This window comes from Leptosomus discolor, chromosome 2 (genome assembly GCF_034619465.1).
Source record: "Leptosomus discolor isolate bLepDis1 chromosome 2, bLepDis1.hap2, whole genome shotgun sequence".
NCBI lineage: Eukaryota > Metazoa > Chordata > Aves > Leptosomiformes > Leptosomidae > Leptosomus > Leptosomus discolor.
The window spans coordinates 59,308,224-59,329,256 of record NC_141392.1 but is presented as its reverse complement, the minus strand read 5'-3'; the positions used below and the strand labels follow the sequence as shown (position 1 = coordinate 59,329,256).

The window sequence follows — 21,033 nt, the reverse complement described above, 5'->3', positions numbered from 1 at the left end:
ACACACTCATTGCTGCTTCCACTCCCCCCCTCAGCTGACCCAATGCCCCTTTCATGATTCATCTTTCTCCTTCCACAGGTGATGTGGAAACTTCTCTCACCCAGGCCTCCTTCTTCTCTAAGTTACCTGGACCCCTGCGGCCCCTTTAGAAAAATCCTGCCTACCCTCCTGATGAAATATGGCTGCAGCGTACACACACAGAGGCACAGAACCTGTGGGAAGGCGTGAGGTAACCTACTGTTACGCTGCACTTTCAGTAGGTATAACTTTGGCAGGTCTCTATCCCTGTGCCAGCCACTAACGAATGCTTAAAGGAATCGTTAGGACAGTATTCAACACGGTGTTGCCTTCACAGGGAATGCATTCACTGGAAATAAAGAGGAGTGAGCAAGTCACTACCGCTGTGAAAAAGGAGCGTGTGGCCTCCAGTTTTGAGAATTTCTGCCTCAGGGAAGCAGGCAGTGTGAATGGTATTTAAATGTTACCGGGGAAGGGCGGGGAAGGTCAGTGGAACAAACAGGTGGAAATGAATTCCTCTCTCATGGCACACCACGGCCACCAAGGCTGGCAGTGTTGTCAGCTGCCTGATCTGGAAGGATCGCTGCCATTCTGCTGCTGCTGCAGCAGTTTGTACGAGAGCTTGGCTCGCCTGATTCAGGCGAAATCAGCCAAGCTAGTGTAACCCGCTGAAATATGCAAAGCGTGAGTTTTCCTGGCTCGTTTTATTTGAAGCAGCTGAGGCAGAGCTCGCACAAATGGCTCCCCAGCAGAGCCGCAGGAAAGGGGCAGCAACAGGCAATTGGTAGGTAGTGATGGCTTAAATCGGAGCTGTACGCGACACGAACATCTGGGGTTTGGTCATTTGTCAGTACAGTCGGTGTTTGTCAGCGTGGTCAATGAGGTCATTTGTCAAAGCAAAACTCTGCTGAGTTCCCAGATGCCTCGTGCTTTCATGTGAACTTCCCTAACATAAGTGCAGGAATAAAAATAATGTTCTTGTCATTACAAGAATAAATTCATTAAAGGTTAGAGCAAAATCCAAAGCAACTACAAGGAAGCATTTACCTCTCCACAGACAGCATCTCTCTGTTATTTTTGCCAGCAATTTGGAAAACTAATTAAAATAATGGATTATTGTACTCGATGTTTTAAACTAATCAGTAATGCTAACACACTATGCATTTGCTCTTTCCTATAAATGCTATTTTTAAAAGCCTTCCTAAATTGACACTTTTAAATAAAAATAATTTTCTTGCTCTTTTTAATTATTTCTAATCCAGTAAATAACAAAGCTCAGCTTGCTGATATTTGCATGAGTGCGAGAAAGCACGGGTCATTGGGCCTGGGCAGCTGAGGAGGTTTAATAGCCCAGAGTACCTTTTTCCACTAGTTTGATCACATTAGGCTTAGATAGCAGTGACTAGAAAGCGTCAGCATTACAGAGCCACTCGGCTCCTTTTCTCCAGGAGAAATGTCAGACTCTGATCCTATGGTATTGATGTACAAATGCAGGTTCATTGACCGATACAGAATCCCATTAACTTAAATGGGGCTTTACGCAGGCATCTGCCCTACTTGCAAGAATCGAGAACTTTATGATCGGAACCTGGCTCCTGAGCAACAGGAGTTCGCATCTCATAACCTCCTTCCTCCTCCATGCCCCAGTCCCATGTTGTCACACTGCCAACAGTTTCAGGAAATTCAGGAAAAATAAAGATGGAAGAATTCACTTGTAACCCATAGACTGACTCTGCACTGTTGTGACTGAAGTATGCTTATTGGCAAACACAGAAACATTTATGCTGAGACTTTGCTCTGTGGATAAACACTGGGACTAGATTGCCAGGAAGGCAAGATATCCACAAAGCTTTTTAGATACCGAATATGTAACTTTTTAAAACAGTTGACCTTCCAAAAGGACAGAGCACTTTTCATGTCTCCAGGTGGCCTTTCCAAAGCAGAAGCCCACTAACCTGTCAGGCTTGAATAACTTGCCTCTGGGCGTTTTTAACAAACAATACATACACCTACACTGTGCTCGTAACATCTGTCTCTTCCACTTGCCTGAGAACTAAAACCCAAATAAGGGAAAGAGATCCTCAGTTGAGCTATAAATTATGAATAGTTCTTCAGTGAATTGAACTTTGAAGCTTAAATAACAGAGAAGTGAAAGTCTGGGAAACTAAAAGATGTAAAGTTTTAATTTAGTGCTATCCCAAAAACTTAGCTAAACATCTTTCTTTACTTTAACTAGAATCTTCAATGGACCAAAAGTGCCTCTGGGGAATCAGCAAAGCATTCTGCAAGATCTGAAGATTTGGGAGGAGGAGCCCACGGGGGGAACTATCTTCACTTCAAAGAGTTTCTGTCAATATCACTATTTCAGACGAAAATTTACAAAATGTTTATTATTTATACATTTAGTTATTTAAACAAATGTAAAGTATTACTCAGATGAGAACAAAAAGAGTTTGAAAACTTAATTTTTATGCTGTAAAAAAAATTAAGCCTGTCGGACTGAAGTTTCCTTTGACGCTCCTTTCTCTTTTTAAATCGACTTTTTTTTCAAACCAAAGACAAAAACCATGTCAAGTTCTCACCTCGCTGTTCAGGTTCAAAGGATTTTTCCCCATTCATTTTAGTATTATTTTGTATGGTAAGTGTCTTATCAAATGAAGGCTGCATTTGTTTGAATTTCAATGAAAAATAAGGTAGAAGTAATAAGCCAGAAGCAAGCAATCCACACTGAGAGTGCTACTTTCTACATTTTTGATATAGCTACCCTAAAAAGTCTGCAAAAAGAACAGAAAGAGCAGTTGAAAAAAATGCAAAAAACACACACTGACATAACTTTGCTGTTTCATTATGTGACATCATTTAAAACTAGCTTCAGAAAAGAGGAAAATACTTTCTAAAGCCAGGGTATCTAGAGGTGTTCAGTGGCCACGGCTGTTACCTGCGGGCAGAAGGATGGCAAAAAAAAGCTAGGAAATTTTATTTTTTCTTGTTAAGTTGCTGTGTGATACAAAAATTCAGGAGGGCCTTTAAGCATATGATGAACTTTAAAAATATGCTTAACTTCCGCTTACAGTTATGTGACTTCAGTACATGCTCGACCCTGCCCTGAGGTGCCTTTTAAGTCTGCAATGACCAATCACAATGTTATTTTTTTTGATCTTCATTATTTCCAGACCCCATTCTGTACCTCCAAATCATTTCCGTTTCTTCAGCTTCACAGATTTACTATGGGAGAATTTCAATCCAGGCTAACCTTTCAAAAAACCTGATCTGCCAAGTGAAACAGATTTTAAAAAAAAAAAAAAAGTTAGTAAGCATCTCTCCTGTGTCCTCTGGGCCTTTGCGGACAGGTCCTTTCAGGAGAGGAGCAGTGCAGGAAAAGCATGTACGCCTCTATTCTCAGCCTGCCAGTTTTGCACGGTGCAGCCACAGCTTCTGCCCAGTACCCCTAGGTCCTTTGGGAGCATTTCTTTCTGTTAAAGGGCCCTGGCTGCACCCAGCCTCACTGCTGTGCTGGGCGCCCCCGCCTGCTGGCCAGGAGAGCATTCCCCTAGCTGATCCTGCTCAGCCCACCCAGGGATGGAGCTGGTTTAAAGCCCCAGCGTGCTTCACTGGCTGCAGGAGCCCAGGTGTGGGGGGCAGTCAGCCACCTGCCCTGTGTCACAGCCTTGCAGCAGCCTGTGAGCAAACTGTCTTCCAGCAGCTTCCAGGCCGGTGTGGAGATGGGCGTGGAGGAGTTTCCATGCAACCTTTGACGGTGAAGGTGAGTTCCTATAGCTTACCTAAAAGGCTGTGGCAAGCCACAAGCTTTGTAATGGCATGTTGCATATTTTAGTATAACTCCAGTAAAATCAGAGGCTATTGATTGATTTTATGGCCATACAAATGTTGTCAGCTAGACTGAAATATATGGCAGGCCACAACTGAGTTAATGTGCCAATAAGACAAAGAGCCTTTGCCAGCAGGGAACTGCAAAGCTCTGAATTCCCCAAGGCTGTAACTATGTGAAGCAGAGGTATGGCTGGTTACCTACCGCTATGCTAACATGACTTGTACCATTCCTACATCTCCTAGCAAAATGGAGATGCCTTGGCAATAGTGTGCTCGGTCCTGTTAAGAGTATTGTGATGTTCATTTGCCTTTTCTTTGCCTGAAGTAGCATTTATCATTGTTTAGGGAGTACCGATGACAGGGGTTTTAGTAAGCTCCTCCAGCCCGCTGTGTTTTATCTCCTCCTGTTATTCCTATCCCTGCTGAGAGCTAGTCAACACACTTTTTTTTCTGGATGAAAGTTTGTTTTTTCTCAATTGGGGACTGAACTTTCACTGCAATCAAGTAGTTTTTGCAAAAAAATACTGCTTTCAGATACATTTTGGTTCAGGGAAACTGCGAACAAACCAGTTGAATGTACTGTTTTGTTTTGATCGTGTTCAATACCTTTGAAAACTTTAGTTTTGATGAAATGATGTAGGTTATTATTCTGATTAGTTTCCCGTCTTTTTCTATTATATTAAATATCAGTTAGTGTTGTGTTACAGACAAGTTACCCATTACTATTCAGCACTGAAGCAATGTACTTTTACTTATCAGTGTTTTAAAATTACAAATTACCTTGCAACCTGTGTCTTAACAAAACAACCTCCTATCTTTATAAAAGAGTTGCTTCAAAAATTGAAAATACCCTCTGGAATACGAGAAATACAGTTAGAATCATAGAAATCTCACTTCAAGTTGTGAGAATCTCAGTTTTTGACATTTCTGTACTGAAAGCTCAGTGTACTTGTTTCCGCTTACTGTCGCGCTGTGTTAGTTTGATTCAGCCTTCTCTTACTTAACAGTGAGTTAATGAAATACAGAAGTTCTCTTAATGTGAAGGATCTGTTGCCCGACTCAAAGTCCAAAGAACCCACAACCTCAATGGTGATGCCACTTGCAAGGATTTAACTTAACAATGGAAATAGCACTGTAGGAGCAAACACAGCCATAGTTATTAGCAGCTGCCAAGCCACAGAGTAGCTTGTGCCCTGTAGTCCTTTAAGCTCTTGTCAACCCTCCTTCAGGTTAGGGAAAGGAAGAGTTAGGGAGAGGCTCAGAGCGCTGCAAACCTTTTAATGCCTCTCGAAGAGCATTGTAAGGCAGGGGAGTCCATACAGAGCCTTATGGCTGGAAGGAAACCCCTAAGCAGAACTTCAATGATGTGAGGTGTGAAGACAGACCTACACCAGTTTGTGATCTCACAAATCAAGTTGTTGAGGAAGAAGTTCAGATAGATCTAAGACTAGCTGAAAAAGCAGACTGACTGCTTTCTAAGAGTCTTACAGAGACCTTTGTTGTTTTAGCCAGTTTTTACCTATTTACTTAGAAAATGTCTATATTTTTATCTGTTGTATGTTGCCACAACTATGGTGTTCTCTTTCTAGTAAAAAAAAAATAAAAATCAAGATGTGCTTGATATCTTAGTCTGCGGCCACCAGATACCTTGAACCATACCAATACCAAAATACTGCAACACTTTGTTACTATTCAGTTAAAGGGGGAACAGGTCATTATTTATTTGAATTGCTTCAAAACAGCAGTGAAAATGCAAAAACGTTCCTCAAAACCCATGAAGACACATTAATATCATGCATTTTTAACTTTGGCATATCAACAGCTGATAATGCTAATACTAGTAAATACCACTGCCTACAAACCAATTAAAATGAAAACTTATGCTTAGATGATTGCTCTACTTGCATTCTTCATGATTTACTATAGCAAAATCATTGTTTGATCTTGAATGTTGCATAATAAATGTTATCACTTACTTTATTAGGCAAAGAATTTTGGAACAGAAGGTATTTTTTCAACTTCTGATTCCATGAAAATGAAGAGGTGTGTCTATAATATACCACCATGCCACTGAAAGGGTCTTAAAATATTATATATTACTGGGTACTTATAAATGGAGGTGAGGACTGCAATTTTAAATAGTTTAAAGATGATAAAATGGTTCTTTCAGTGAATGACTACTACTCATATTTCTTTCAATATGAGCTAAAAGATACCATTTTTTAAATTAGGACAAGCTGATCTTGTATGTGTTTAAGCTTGATACAGTGTGTTAATTGCTGGGTTATCAAAGACTGATGACAAAAGCTTTGGTCATAAATAGACCTCTCGCATAAACAGATCCTAGTGAAAGGGAAAAAAATTAGTTCAAAGATACACATACACGGGCTTTTATACCTGCCTCTCCATTTTTGAGTGCACCAAGCAAAAATTACCTTGATTCTGTTCTCAATGGGGGAAAAAAAATAAAGTAAGATCGGTTTTCCAGGAAATCACCGATACTGTTCAACCAATGACCTCTGATTAAAAAGGTGGCTGAGGGTTGCATGACGCTTGTGGCGAGGAAGGCCAGCGGGGCGGTGAGGAAGGCCGGCGGGGCGGTGAGGAAGGCCAGCGGGGTGGTGAGGAAGGCCGGCGGGGTGGTGAGGAAGGCCGGCGTGGCCCCAGTAGAGTGCTGCCCTCTCTGGTGCCGGGGAGCCCCGTGGCATGTGATGGCCACCCCGGCCTCGCCCCGGCTGTGCTTCCCCTGGGTACACAGACCAGGACAGATTGCAGAAACAGGATAAATATTGACTCTGCTGAGGCTTTGAATTAAAGTTAATTTAAACAGTACGTGTAAGGAGTTTTATGAATTGATTTCAAATGACGAAGAAGTATTGAAAAAGCATTAAACCTAAGTACCATTTTAAACAATAAATTTAAGCTTATGATAATTGAATTACGTGTTTGAGTGCAGCGAAAAGGCAGGCTTGAGGGGAAAACGCACCTTGTGCTGCGGCTAACAGGGGCTCCCTCAGAAGGGTCCTCAAAGCAAGCCGCTGTCCTGCGTGCAGCGGGGCTGCCACAGCTTCCCCACATGGGCCAGCGGGGGGGCCCAGGGCCCAGAACCTTCTCGAAGGTGGCCTCCAATGGCCGGCAGCCCCTCGGAGGGGTGGGAAGGGGCTGGTCGGTCAGGGAAGTGGGGTGGGGGCTGCCTCCCTGGGGAGCTGCGGCCTCACAGCCGCTTGGGTCGGGTTGTGTGGGGAGGGAGGGAAACTGTCGGGAGGAGGGGTGGCGAGCTGGGACAGAAGGAGCACTTGGGACAGCCTTGTATTGACTGGTGCCCCCCCCCTGGGTTGGACTGGCAGGAGCTATGGGTGTTTCTTTCCGTGTATCCTTGTCATCTCGCACCACATTGACTACTAAAGAATTAAAAAATGAAATTTGGGAACAACCCTCCCTCTGAGCCCTACCGCCACTTTTAGTTCCAAGGCAAGAGTGCTGCTGGTGGAGAGGACGTATCAAATTCATACAAACCAGCGGGTTATCGGCTTCCTTCCATGCCTGCTCAGTGATGGCACTGCTGCCCAAAACCGCCTGCGCGGCCTTTGGGTGCTGCAACACCTTTGTGACAGATCAGTTGCCTGCTGGCTGCCCCCTGCCCAAGGCGGAAGGAAAATGAGAAGCCTTTCTCCTGTTCTTGCAGTAGAAGGTACAGTTTCACAAACAGCAGGCGCAGACATTAAAAAAAACCCAAGCAAACAGTGCAGATTAGACTGCCTATTAGAGGAATTTAATAGGAGTTGTGCAATGTCCTTAGCTAACGATTTATGGGTATATTTTGTAGTGCCCTTTATTTCAGCATGAGTTTATCACTCTAGCACCACATCCCTTGCCTGTACCTGGGGCAAGAAGCTGTGCTGCACTTTGAGCCAACAGGCTGAAGGTTCAATGCATGTCATCTCTCTCTTATACCAGGTTTCGGGGTGCTCTGGGAGGTGAATCAAATCAACTGGCTCCTGGAGAGTTTGCAGCCAGGAACAAATCATTGTTGGCGGTGTAATGGGTGAATAACTCTGTGAGCGTACAGGCATAGCAGCTGTCAGAATGTTCTGGGTGGAAAAACAAGCGAACCAAACACCTGTATGCATTAAGTGCTTAACCCACTTTGCCTGGACTGGGTTAGAAGCAGTACCACCAGCAGTAGCGCTGCCATGTCTGCAGGGAGATAATAGCTCCTAGGAGGCACAGGCCAGGAATGGTAACCTCCTTGAGGAAGGCCACAGCCAGAAGAACGTACCTAGCTGCAGCTGAAGGGAAAATAAGCTAATGAAATTAGCTAAAAGGCCTTCTGTTTACAAGAAAGTGTTTAATGGATATGATCTGTACATACACAGTACATGTTGGTATATTTTCTACCTTATGCCATACCTAAGGAATGAAGTGTATCTCAGCTGATGGCCCCCTAGTCAATGTTTTGGTTCTGTGAGTTGCCTTTCCTCGACAAGATAACGCGTGTTGTGGAAGGTTGGCATGTGCTGGGCTGATAAATATGCGTGAGCCACTTGCGATACAGAATGAGCTGTGGCTGAGCTGACGTTATGGAGGTCATAATGTTATTTTCACAGGGTACACTGGTCATGCATCTAAGTGCTTTTAAACAGGCAGTTTTACTGATATTTAAAGAAAACTCTCTTTACACAGAAGACCTTATATAACAGAAAAGCTGGGGAGGTTATAGCTGCTGACTGGAAAGGTTGGTTATTTATGCTTACCATAAGTAACATGCTCATCTTTTGAAGAGGTGTGGAAATGTCAAATGTGTAACTCGAAGCCTTTTTCTCTTCTTTACCTCTCCTTGACAGATCTCAGCCACCTCCACACTGTTAAGGCTGGGAGCCCATTGTAGGCACTATTCGCTGCAGGATAAGAACCTTTGGGAGATGCTGCTGTCTCAAGAATTGGTGCTCAGACCAGCACAATGAAGAAATCCCTCTGTATACTAAAAGGTACCAGTAACAGACAAAACTCAGGCTATTTAGTTGTTTAAAAAATCAGGACTCTGTATTTGGTACTAATCTATAGCGGAAAGGAAGAAAGCAACATGAGAGGCTTAGGGAGTAAATATTAGGAAAGGAAAAAAAAACCCAACCAAACAAAAGAGAACACCTTCTCCTGCACTACTCTGATGAGATATGCCAGTGGAACATGCATGACTGTATCAAATGGATGGAAACACAGGGAAATACACTTTTTCAGGGGGGTGCAGGATGTTGATAACAAGTAACTGTTGTTACAAGTCGGTCTTCCCTAACTGCATATAAAACGTATAGTGCTGGTTCTGCTGATGAAGCCTTGTGCTTAAATCTTGGTATTTCTCAGTCGTCGTGTTTCATCCTGTACAGAGCATCATCTTTCTTATTAAAAAAAAAAAAAGAATCTTCTAAATCTTCTATAAAAAGTCTATTGTAAACTGTAGTGGAACATTGTTTCCTTTCAAATTCTCTTAAAGAAAAAGAGATTTAATAGTTGACTTTGCAGTTTTGTGTTATGATTTGACAGTAAAACATGTACTAGGTTTAGTTATTTTTCTTTGTTCTTCTCAGTTGCAGATGTATACCTAGGACAAATTGCTACAGTAAAGTAGAATTGCACCATGGAGTACTGTAAGCTTTTTCTAGAATTATCGAACAGTTTTTCATGTTAGATAATCACATATCTTTCTCCTGGCATGATGAATACATAAATCTGCCTTTTAAAAATACTCCATAGTGGAGCCAAAGTCAGAATGTTTGCCCTTCAGGAGTCTCTTTGCAGTCCTGGATAAACATTGCAGAGATGCCTGTGTCATTAGGGATTTGCTCTGCTAGCTAGGCAATTCCACCCCATCACCCTTTCAATGTAAATAACTGTCCTTAATTAATGGAAATGCAATATATACTAAGTAATGACAGACCAAGTAAATTAACAAATGCAGGGCAAGATGTTGTAGCTCCGTTGAAGGCATCGGATGAGGATCTTGCTCCTTCATCTCATCAGTTCAAGCCAGTTAAAAACAAAGTGAAGTATAAACTTACGTTTCTTTACACCATACAACAGCATTGAAATGAAATACATTTTACTCTTTTCATTAGAATTTGCTAGAATAAGTAATTGGAAGCACAAATCAAGTCATTTAGGCACGTGAATGGCTGTGTTTGGTATGCAGTCCAGAACAGCTGCCTCCTGTACCCACAGCTACTGACAACCACAGAAAGGAAGGCCAGACTTTGAAAACCGCTTTCTGACAGTGCACAAATAAACAACTGGAGGTGAACTTAACAATGAAGACAATATTAATCCTTCCCCATTCCTGCTGTCTTGGAGATTTGAAAAATAAATGTAACTAAGAAAACCAGAATTTACCAGTCTGCATGTGAGGGCTCATCTTTTCCTTTGCCTTCTCTTCCCTTGCTTCCCCTACCTCCTAAAATCTTTTTACCTCCTTTTTCTTTATACCAACCACCAATGCAATGCCACATTCCCCTAGCTTGGCTTAATTATTCATTTATTTGGAATGACCCAAATGTAAAAATAGAGCAATGCAGCAGGGACATAGGATGCTTTTTTTTCAGCTCTGTCTTCGTGTTCCGCCTTTCTCCAAATGCCCAAATCTTTTCTTCCTTTCCTCCCTCAGTACTTTTCTCTCTCCTTTCTTCAGACTCAATAATCCTCAAAAAAAAGCTTTGTGAGGGATAGAGGGAAATGAATTGTGCATGGGAAGTGTAAGATTTCATAATGAGAAAACAGAAGGGGGGAGCCCCCAGAAATGTCACAAATTACCCTGAGGAAAATTAAATTTGCAGGTGGTACGGGGCCATAGATCTGTGTAATTCTGCTCTGCTACAAGACCAGTACCTGCCGTTTCAGTTTACTGTTGCTTTTGTTTCCATTTTCTCCTGTCTCCACCTGCAGGTACTTTTTAATGTCTTGGAAAATAAGCTTTTTTCAGCAGGAACTGCTTTGTGGTTTTGTGTGCGAGTGTGGTTTACACGTATTTGATTATTACCACATTATTGGTGATAAAAATAGAAGTCGTCATCCCTCGCCAGACAACACTTGCCTCAAAATTTGAGACTGTGCTCCTGTTCAAAGCACAGAAAAAACCCTGACTTCCGTGACAGTGATGGTGTTATTAATGTTTGGGTAATAGGCGTGTATTGTTTATAAGGCACACCAGCACTACTACTTGCAGAGTAAGGAACCTACACACAGCTTCTTGAAAGGGTGAATTTGCTGGGTGCCACCTCAGTTCGGTTCCCGTGTTCCAGTTCAGTTTCAAGTTAGACTGGGCACCTGCACCGTGGGCGCTTACAACTCTTCCTCTTGTACAGGGGCAACAGAGGAGATAGCAGTTCTTTCTTTCTTGCTACTAAATAACATTGAACAGCGGCTTCGGAATGAGAGCGAAGCACAATGACACAGGTTACAACATTGGTTGAAACGAACCTACCCCCCGTGACGGCTGGATCTTTTTTGGATGGAAGTGGTTTTTGTCATAAACGACAGCTACATTTGATCCTTTATTACTACCCAGTGTTATCATATTATTTGTAAAATAAGAGGTGTACCCTGCATTGCACTGTAAAAGGATTGTATAGGAATCAATGTGGAAGACAAGCATATGCTTCTGCTACAATAGTTCTCTAAGTAAGTAAATCTTTCTTTTGGATGTATCCAGGCCAAAAAGATAATGGTCTCACAGTAGTGATGTATGGCACACAGTTCACCAGTTGTGGTGTAAAGTAGCAAAAGAAGATGGAAGAGAAAGCGTAGAGGCTTTTAAGCACGTGGATGAATTTTTGTCCTGCATCCGTCCTTTCGGGTAGCTGAAAATGTGGTGTTTCTGAGCAGGATTTTTTTAAAAAGAAATTAAATTTAAAAATAAATTAATCTAAAATTTAAAGTAAATTTAAAAGGAATTTTTGGAATAAATTATGTTAACAAGAAACAAAGCCGTTTTTTCCTGCCAAAGGAGACAAGCATCTTCTAATTCCTGAAGTGATTCTAAAGGTCAGTAAGATTAAGAGTCTCCATATATCTCATTGCTGCTCTTTCAATCTACAGGCAATTAGTTGCTTGGGCCAGCCAAAGAAACAGGTAGGTTATTGATATATTGGTCAAATATTTATGTTTGATTATTGCCTAAAATACTAATTGTCTGCTTTCTCATAAAGAACTCATCGCAGTTTTAGAATTTCACATATTGCACCTTCCTGATGGTACTAGTCTGAGCTTCACTACAGAGCATCTGTGATCAGATCAGCACATACATGTAGAATTTTTTTTTTTAAACTGAAAACCAAAATACCTCTTGTAGGAACAATACCAACAGGAGCTCAAGCTTGAACAGGATTCACTCAGAACATGCTAATTTCACAAGTCTCATGAGCAGGTCTTCTCCAAAGGCTTAAGACAACATTGAGGGAGAGGTGAAATCACTCTTAGACAACAGGGAGTTGGAGTTCTTATACTTCACCTTTCTTCTGATAAAGGTGCTGTAATACTAACCAGCAATTTAGATTGCTTACCCCTACTGTAACGGCATAAAATCATGTTCAGGCACAATCTGTATTATTCACCTTGTCCTTCCACTCTTCCAGTTCCCCAGCTAGGTCCTGGCCCAACTGGGAAAGTGGCAGCAACGTTACATACATACAGACGTTACGTGTCTGACTGGCTAGCTGGGTGGGGTTTTTTGCCCCCCTACCACATTGTTTAACCAGGCTTGGAGCAGCCCTGAATAACATTAAAGTGCTGCCTCTGACAGCTCAGAGCATTTTGCCAGAGGTGTCGTTTCCCCCAGAGGACTCTGGGTCTGAATGCTGAAGAGAAAGGGAATAGATGTCCGTTCTTGTCCTTGGCAACCAAGGGGTGAGTATCGCTCTGCAAAGGGTTTATTTAACAGCGTGCTTGTATCCACCGAGTAATAACCGAGCAGTAAAATGTTAGGAAGAAACAAGTTTAGCAGGGGATACTACTTCCACACTGCCAGGTATTAAGCCATAAAAATCCTCCCTGAAACATGCTGCCTCCTGTGATGAAGAGTTACAAGTGGGTTATAATTCACCATGTATTTCTGAACGCAGCAATATGCAAGAGAAAGATCACTGCAGCAGGTGATGTGGGAGTGGAGAGATTACTGAATAAGGAAAGCTAGGAGGAGAAATTACTTTTCAGGACACTAGGGAGTCACGTTTCAAACTTGGCTTATAAGTGTATGTACTTTACCCGTCTCTGAAATTCTCTTACATATATTAATGTTATAGCGATCTATATGAGCAAGATGGGCAGTATGCCAAAGGGGGCTGTAATTTTCAAGTACCTCCACATTGTTATTGGAGAGGGGAGGAAGATAGCCACTAACAGTGTAATTATATGGCAATTCCAGGGAAATTGATTATTATTAGCTTTTTATGATCACACTAACAAAGTCAATGGTCCAAGATGAAATAGCAAAAATTAGTGCTTGAACAATATTCAGCAACAAGATATCGCCAGGTGAGAGTGGATGTATCTGAAACAGGGTAATTCCTGAAACTGAAATGGCCATCTCCCACCAATTATAATGATGGATGTGCTCTATTAAAGCCTGATCCACTTTAACAGGGGACTCCCAGGATGAGAGGCCATGTAAGTATGCAATGACACATACAGTATCGAGAAGTGGGGGGGTGTTTATTCTAAATACCCACATTGCTGGGGTATTTGCACCTTTAACCAACAGAGAGAGTTACAGGTAGTGAATACAGATCAGTTTCTTCAAGTTGGTTATTGCTTTAACAAAATCTTTTGTCCCTTTTTTTCTAAGATCCATCTTCAGTCCCCCAAACACAGCACAGAGACTGGATACCTGCATAGTCAGAACCATCATTTGCCAGCCATGTCTTCCCCTTTGAGGCTCCACGGTTTTACAAATAATAATTAAAAACACTTCTCTGTGATGTGAGAAGGCTCTTCTAAAAGGAGAGCAAGTTGCTGCAATACAATAGCGTAGTATTTTTGAAGGTCATAATAATAAAGTAGGGGAAAGAGAATAATCATTATTGCTCTTTCTTGCAATTAGTTTGCTTTCTGATATCCCACACTGCAACTAGAACATTATTCAAGAACACCCATCACAGTGCTTAACAAGATTTAATGTACATTTATTCTTAACATGTGGAACATATAAAGATTTTATACTGAATAAATGAAATTCATTAAGCCAGAGGAAAAGGAGGAATTTACATCAAGTTTTTTCTTTTTTAACTACATTATCTTGAAATACAAATGCAGATTCTTGTCACTGAAAAATCTTTGAAGTTGTGTTTCTTCCTTTTTTTTTTTTTTCCTGTATATATTTTTTTGTCTGTAGACTGGTAACCATTTTCTTAAATCAATCCATACGTAACCATTTCCACACCTTGACTTATAAAGCAAATTGTGATCGGCTGCTCTCCCGAAATAGAGCATGACTTTATACATACAGAAACTTGTACATTACCCTCAGTTGTTGGTTTTCTGTGTTGGGTTTTTTCTTTTTTCTTTTTTTTTTCTTATTTTTTGGAGATATGGCCCAAATGAAAGAAAAAATTCTACTATCACTTTGTAGATACCACATCATGAAAAAGAAACTAAAAACTTTGTACTAAAAAAAAAAAAATGAGGGTATGTTTAATGTACAACTTCTATATACATCACGGCCCTTAGGCAATAAAAAAATATTTTAAAAAATGATTAAAGGAATTGTGAAGAACTGTCATTGTGGAAGGTCAAAAAAAAAACAGATGTAGACAAGACAGTTCTGGTGAGGAAGCAATTGATGTTTATCATCAGGTTTTGTTTAAAAATCTTTTAACTTGACTTTTTTTGTTTTGTTTTGCTCCTAGCCTAATGAAACCACTTCTCCTGAGGAGAAACCAGTATCGCTTTGTATTTTGACTACTGACTGACACCCTCCTTGATCCCCTACACCTACATCACTAGAATCTTCTATTGCACAGAGCTTTGGGTGATGGTATACAAGTTTTTTTTTTTTTTTTATTTTTTCCTTATTTGAAAAAATAAAACACACAGGAACTTGGTATGTTGGTTATTTTTCACCTTTTTGCTTCAAAGTGGTGAGATTTTTTTCCATCGTACAATGGTTTGCCATAACATTTTTTTTAAAAAGTCACTAGTTCGCTTCCCAAAAAATATGCAATACAAACATGGAAAAGAACATTGAAAAGGATAATCTATGGAAAAAAAAAAAAAAAGTGTGACCTTTGAATGTACTAGACAGCAACTTTGGTTAAAAAAAATAAAATAAAAAGATGTACTTATACACATAGACAGCAAATATTAATTTCATAACTGTTCAAATTAATAATTTCTTTAATTCCCAATTGGTAAATAGTGAATGGGGCAGAGGAGCAAAGATTCTTTTTTTTCCTTCTTCCTACGTTGGATAAACAAGAACAGAAAACAGCCAGTTATATGTGACCCTCTAATCTCCACTCACACATGCTTGGCTTCTCACTTATGTCATAACTGCCCGATCTGAAAAAGTACATCACAGATGACAGATGCAACCAGAGAGTTCAGGACAGCAGATATTGAGATATCCAGCAAACGACCCTCGTGCAAAAGGAACTCTGAGCGGTTCTCATCCACTCTAGCCATGGCCAGCAAGGCCTTGGCTGCCCTGCACATCATGTCTACGCTAGGTGGCTCCAGAGGTGGAGGCTGCATGTGCATGAGGTTATGCTGGCTCTGCTGGTACTGGGCCATAGTGACCCCATCCTCCAGGAAGCTTATCAAGTTTCCGATGCTTCCCTTCTGCACAGCTATTGCCCTCGCTGCTAATGTGTCCCCCTGGGCAAGGTTCGATAAGAGCGCCATGGACATTTCTCGGCAGACCGGGTTTTTGCGGTCTCCAACGTACCTAACTAAAGTAGCGTAGAGTTTCTCCTGACGACTGAATGGGGGGGTGGCCAAGATAAGGTCCACATTATTGTCCTGGATACTGAGCTTACACAGGGTCTCCAGCACAAGTCTCTGAGGCGAAAGAACTGAGTTGGGCCCCACGGTTGGAAAAGGATCCTGTGCCTCCGCCGACGGGCACACCATCCAGTGCAGCAAGCCATCCAAAATTGGCAAACAGATGCTTTCCGTGTAAGCAGACAAGTCTAGCTGCCCAGAAATGTTGGCTAATGTGACCAATGTATTATCCCTCAAGACCTCGAGGCAGTCCCACCACCACTCATCCTTGCTGCAGGCCACCCCTTTGTCCTCCTCTTCCTCTTTCTCATAAGTCTGCGGCGCCCGCTTTCTTTCTGGATGCTCATGGTGAAGAAGGATCAACTTTCCCAGGATCAGCACCAAGCCTGGATGTTTGGACATTTCGGTGTCATTGCCAGGCACAAAAGACAAGCTACGGACGATATTTGACACACAGATGCAGCGTTTGGCCAAGGAGTCTTGCCAGTGAGTTATGGTGCATAGAGGAGTCTCATCCCGGCTCCTTGGCTCATCCTCTAGCAATTTAATATTCCGGTGGCTTTTGGCTTGATGGATCCCAAAGGGAAATTTACTGCTCTCTGTTTGGGAACCAGAGTTTGAGTCTTCAGGCAATGCTCCTGGCCGAGCTGAGAGGACATCATCAATGGTTGCTGTTATACTTTTTTCTTGTTGTTCCTCAGATTCACCTTTCCCCTCGAGGTCCTTCTTTTTGCTTGGAGAGTTCAAGGGAGGAGGGGCTTTCCTGCGTGGGGGAATCTCCATCTTGCTTTCAAAGTGAGTCTGAATATGCTCCGTTGTGTCACCACCACCAAGCTGCCAGTGGAGAAGTCCACTATCAAATTCCTGAACGCGTCCGAGTTTGTCAGACCGGTCAACAACAAATAGATTATTTTTCTTTACAATCTTTATTGGCAGCTTGTCAAATTTACTGGCTTGTTTTGGCCTCTCACTTGGATCAGCAATGGCACCAGGAGTGGAAAAAACAATGCTCTTTTCTTCTCCTTCTACCTTTTCATCCTCCCCCTCCTCCTCATCTTCATCAAAATAGTCAATACATTCGTCGTTCTCCTCTTTTCCGGCATCCTCTGCCAAGGACTGGCTATCATCTTTCTTGGCTGCTTTGTGATCAAGTGCTTTGTGGCCTGGATCTCCCACTTCGTATTCCATAAGGATTCCAAAAATGTCAATCAGGCATTTTCTAAAATATTCTACTAAAAGCTCAAGAAATCCAGACAACTGAGGGGAGAAGAAAGAACATAAAAATCAGATAAATATTTTTGTCCGCATGGAATTTTATTAGGAACACCGATGCACACATCTGTGAGTACTTCCCTCGTCCTGCTGTGGACGTGCGGCTAGGTCCTGCATGGCAGAAGTTAATCAAAGGAAATTCTTCTAGCGTCTGCCCAAACGGTATGTAATGTCAAACTATCGCAGCTCCATTCGCTTAAACTGTTAACAGCTACAAGAAGTACAGAACGTCATCCATCTATCTCCTTTAAGCTACAGGAGACATCTAGCCTAGATGTTCTGTCCCCTTGGAAGTGCCTAGTATTCTTCAATTTCTGTACAGAGTTCTGAAGTTTCTACCTCACTTAGTTTTTACGATTTGTACTTTTATTAGATGCCTGAAGTTTACAATTCTTCCTCTCCTCCTTTGTCTCTCGGTCTCTAAAACCAACTGTCCTGTAGGAATCTGCAGTTCAGGGTCCAGGTACTGACATCCTAGATTAATACCCCATCTCTACTGGAGTAGTTCCATTTTTGCCTGGCAATATTTAAAAACTGTTATCGGAGCCTGGTGCTGTAAGTCACCTTTCAGAAACAGTTTTCATTTAGGTTTAATCCTCTCAATTAACTTGTAATCATTTTCTTATGGAAAGGCAGTTGAACTTGGTATTAACTTATCCTCAGTTATTATTACAAATTCTTTGCTGTTATGATGTATTTAGCCTGATTGCCTGGCTTTTAAATGTGGTGGGGTTTTTTTTTGTTTGTGGGCTAATAGATTTTCAGCAAAATACATCCTTTGTCCATTCTGTATTCAGTTACGATTGACAAACCCTTGAAGAACTAAGAACAAATTGATGCTTATGAACTGCAGGAATTATCAGTCATCATACGGAGTCCTGGACTGCCATTGGAAATAGAGTCCAAGGCAAAAGTAAAAACAAATATATATTTAAAATATGCCTGGTATTCTGTGCAACTTGCACAGGGCGCATTAATGCAGTTTCTAACAGAATTCAGAGAAGATTCACCTCACTTAACTTCAAACACCCACAACAGTTACACACCTAACCCAATTGTCTAGATTCCTTTTATAGCCCATGGTCTTTCACAGGCCATTTCTAGAGTATGATTCATCTGACCTATTTCAGATCTCTACTTCAGGATGAGATGAATCATGCTATCGATATCCTTAGTTCTAAAGTTAGGTGGGATGAAATGTACCATTTGTGTCTGTATTTTAAAAAAAAGGTCATTATATTTTAAAAATGATGAGTTACACTATTAGTAGCCAAGGAATGAATGAAGCAGAGAAACTGAATATTTAATTTGTACAAATTTTAGATGATGTGCATTATCAGCACTCCATCTATTACTACCACCTAACAGGCCAAGGGTTAGCAGCAGGGCTGAAAAACGCCGGGAGGTAGGGAGGCAAAAGTACACACTGGTAAGTCCTGTGTTACTTGCATCCTGTGGACAGACAGTGGATTTCAGCCTTTAAATTGTCAATCTGATATTTCTGTGCAAACTTAATTTACTGGAAGAAGAAATCAAACAGAAAATAAGCAATTACAAAAATCCCACAGCCTAGTATGGAACTACTGAATAAGACAAGTAGTCACCAAAAGACAGCCTCAAATTAATTTAATACAGTTTTGCAAAGCCTTTTATGGAAACTCAAGTTAAGCAAGATTACTAACACATTGCTGTTTTCTGGGATTGTCCTTGGACTACCACAAGTGCGCATTTATGCATTAGTCTTCTGTCAGTGCTAAAATTCTTGTATTCCTATGTGCTCCTTTCTACAAGAGATACCCTTCTTTCAGGCTTTTTATTTCCCCTATTTGACCTAAAGCTCTCTCTTGTTGCTCTCTGTTACCAATAATAAAAAAGGGTAGTTACCCAATATTCAAATTTATGTTAATTATAAATTTTAAAGGACTTCAGCATTTTTGTAGGTTATCTTATTTCAGTTTTCTTTCCTTGGAAAGTTGAGAAGTATACTGCTTTCCCACCTACCTGAGAGAGGTTGAAAGTAGCAACAGTGCTGTCATCATACAGAAGAATATTAATAGTGTCTAGCGCCCAGGTACTTTCAGCCAAAAGACCAGATTTAAGAGACATCATCACTCTCCAGGCCTCAGGAGTTACTGGAGAAAGAAAAGAGGAAAAGTAAAACAGTATTAGTGTGTCCTCGGAGACTGTTAATGAGTTCTGAAATATTTAAACTGTGACATTCTGAGGATGCAGAATTTAAATGAAACAGTTACTGAAACACTGGCTAAGATCCTGCTTTCACCACTTAGTCCTGTTCAATTTTTCTGTAACTGCTGCTCAGCCTTAATACTGGAGAATATCTTAACGGCCATTCTTCCTGACTTTGCTGAAGCCAAAACACTCGTACAAACTTACAGAAGTTGACTAAACCAAATAATTGGTAAATAAAGGTAGAAAACTCTGTCAGGAGTGTGCGAACTTGAAGTGCAAGAACTTCAATGTACGAAATGTAACAGGAATTCAAGATAAGATATTTGGGAAAGAACAGGGGGAGAAACAAACATGACAAATAATACAGAATGAATAAATGGGCCATTCAAGGGAGGCAGAGACTATAACTACACAGCAGAACAGCATGAGCTTCCATGGAACAAGAATACAGAAAGCTTTGCTCAGCTAAACGCTGTACTGGTGATTTAACAAGACATTCTGAAGGACCTTTCAACACACATCACTTGGAAATCTGAGGCAAGCTTCTTTTTTAATTCGTTTCTGGAGACCTCATGTCTCCATATAAAATACTGCTTTCATTTCATGTCAGATTGTCTGGGATGAGTTTTACCTTTCATCCTCGCTGCTGCATATGTTACGACGTTTTTATTGAAGACAATCACATTATAGTTACCTGAGTTAACTATTTTTCAAAACAGTCTTAAAATGTAACAGAAAATCAAAATCCCTTTCTCCCAACCTGTTTCAGTATTTGGCTTTTGTTTTGATGCTTACCAATATCTTTTGAGGTAATCTTTCGTCTTGGTTTTAAGACTGGTTGGGATGCTTCTACAGAGCCTGGAGGGAAGGTAATTTCTCGCCTAATTGGTGGTGGCTGGGGTGGAGGTCCTGTGACCTGTGACACTGGAACTGTGGGTATAACCTTTTGCATCTTCATGGAGGGTAGGAAAGGAGACTTGCTTGGAGACATACGGTTTTCCAAAGATCGCTGGAAGGATGCTGGACTTGGAGCTCTAGAGATGTGGTTTGGCATAGAGGGTGGTGTCTGGTAGGATGACTGAGGAGGTCTAGTGATAGGCTGCATGGAGGCTGAGGATGACATATAAGAAGGCTGACGTTGGTTGACATGAGAAGGCCACTGACTCTCGTGGTTTATCCTCTGGTCAGGTACCATCATATCATCAGTGCGATTCATCCCTGGATACGGTGGGGCCTGTGCGGGGCCTCCTGGACCTTGCCTATTCTGGTAAGGGTAAGGCATATCATTTCGTGTTGGCCACATGTTCTGCTGAGGACCTTCGCTAGAGGATGATGACTGCATGGGGCCACCAATCATCTGGGGAGGTATTCCGTGCTGCTGCATTTGTCCTGGGCCCTGCATCCTCTCCCTGTTATATGGATACGGATACTGTCCCTGCATCGGCCTCCTGTCAGGCCCCGTGTAAGCGTTGCTGTACTGGTTATACATTTCCTGTTGCTGGTTCCCATACTGCATGTTATACATATCCCCTTCGTGGCGTTTGGCTGGAGGCCCATACATGCCATCCATGTGTCGCTTATAGTTCTGAAAAATAATTTTGGAAAGAAGATGTGTCACTTCTACTCCATAGACAATGCAAACACATTGGCTGAAAGCTCATTTAAAAAGCTGAAGGCACTTAGTTCTTAGAGGGACTGTGTTGATTCCAGAGTCAGACATGCAGTGCTATGGTTAGGCTT

At 41.5% G+C, this 21,033-nt stretch overlaps 1 protein-coding gene across 9 annotated transcripts in view; it reads right to left on the bottom strand.

Moving 5' to 3' along the window:
* Window positions 1–14,098: 14,098 nt before the first annotated feature.
* Window positions 14,099–21,033, bottom strand: part of ARID1B (AT-rich interaction domain 1B) — a 336,190-nt gene continuing 329,255 nt past the window's right edge. For all 9 annotated transcript variants that reach the window (XM_086461129.1, XM_086461132.1, XM_086461135.1 and 6 more), the window contains 3 exons: window positions 20,089–20,878; window positions 19,105–19,235; window positions 14,099–17,088 (listed from right to left, as the gene is read on the bottom strand). In XM_086461129.1, the coding sequence (XP_086317255.1) occupies window positions 15,376–17,088; window positions 19,105–19,235; window positions 20,089–20,878 (2,634 nt within the window). In that variant the 3' untranslated portion in view covers window positions 14,099–15,375. The remainder of the gene's footprint in view (window positions 17,089–19,104; window positions 19,236–20,088; window positions 20,879–21,033) is intronic.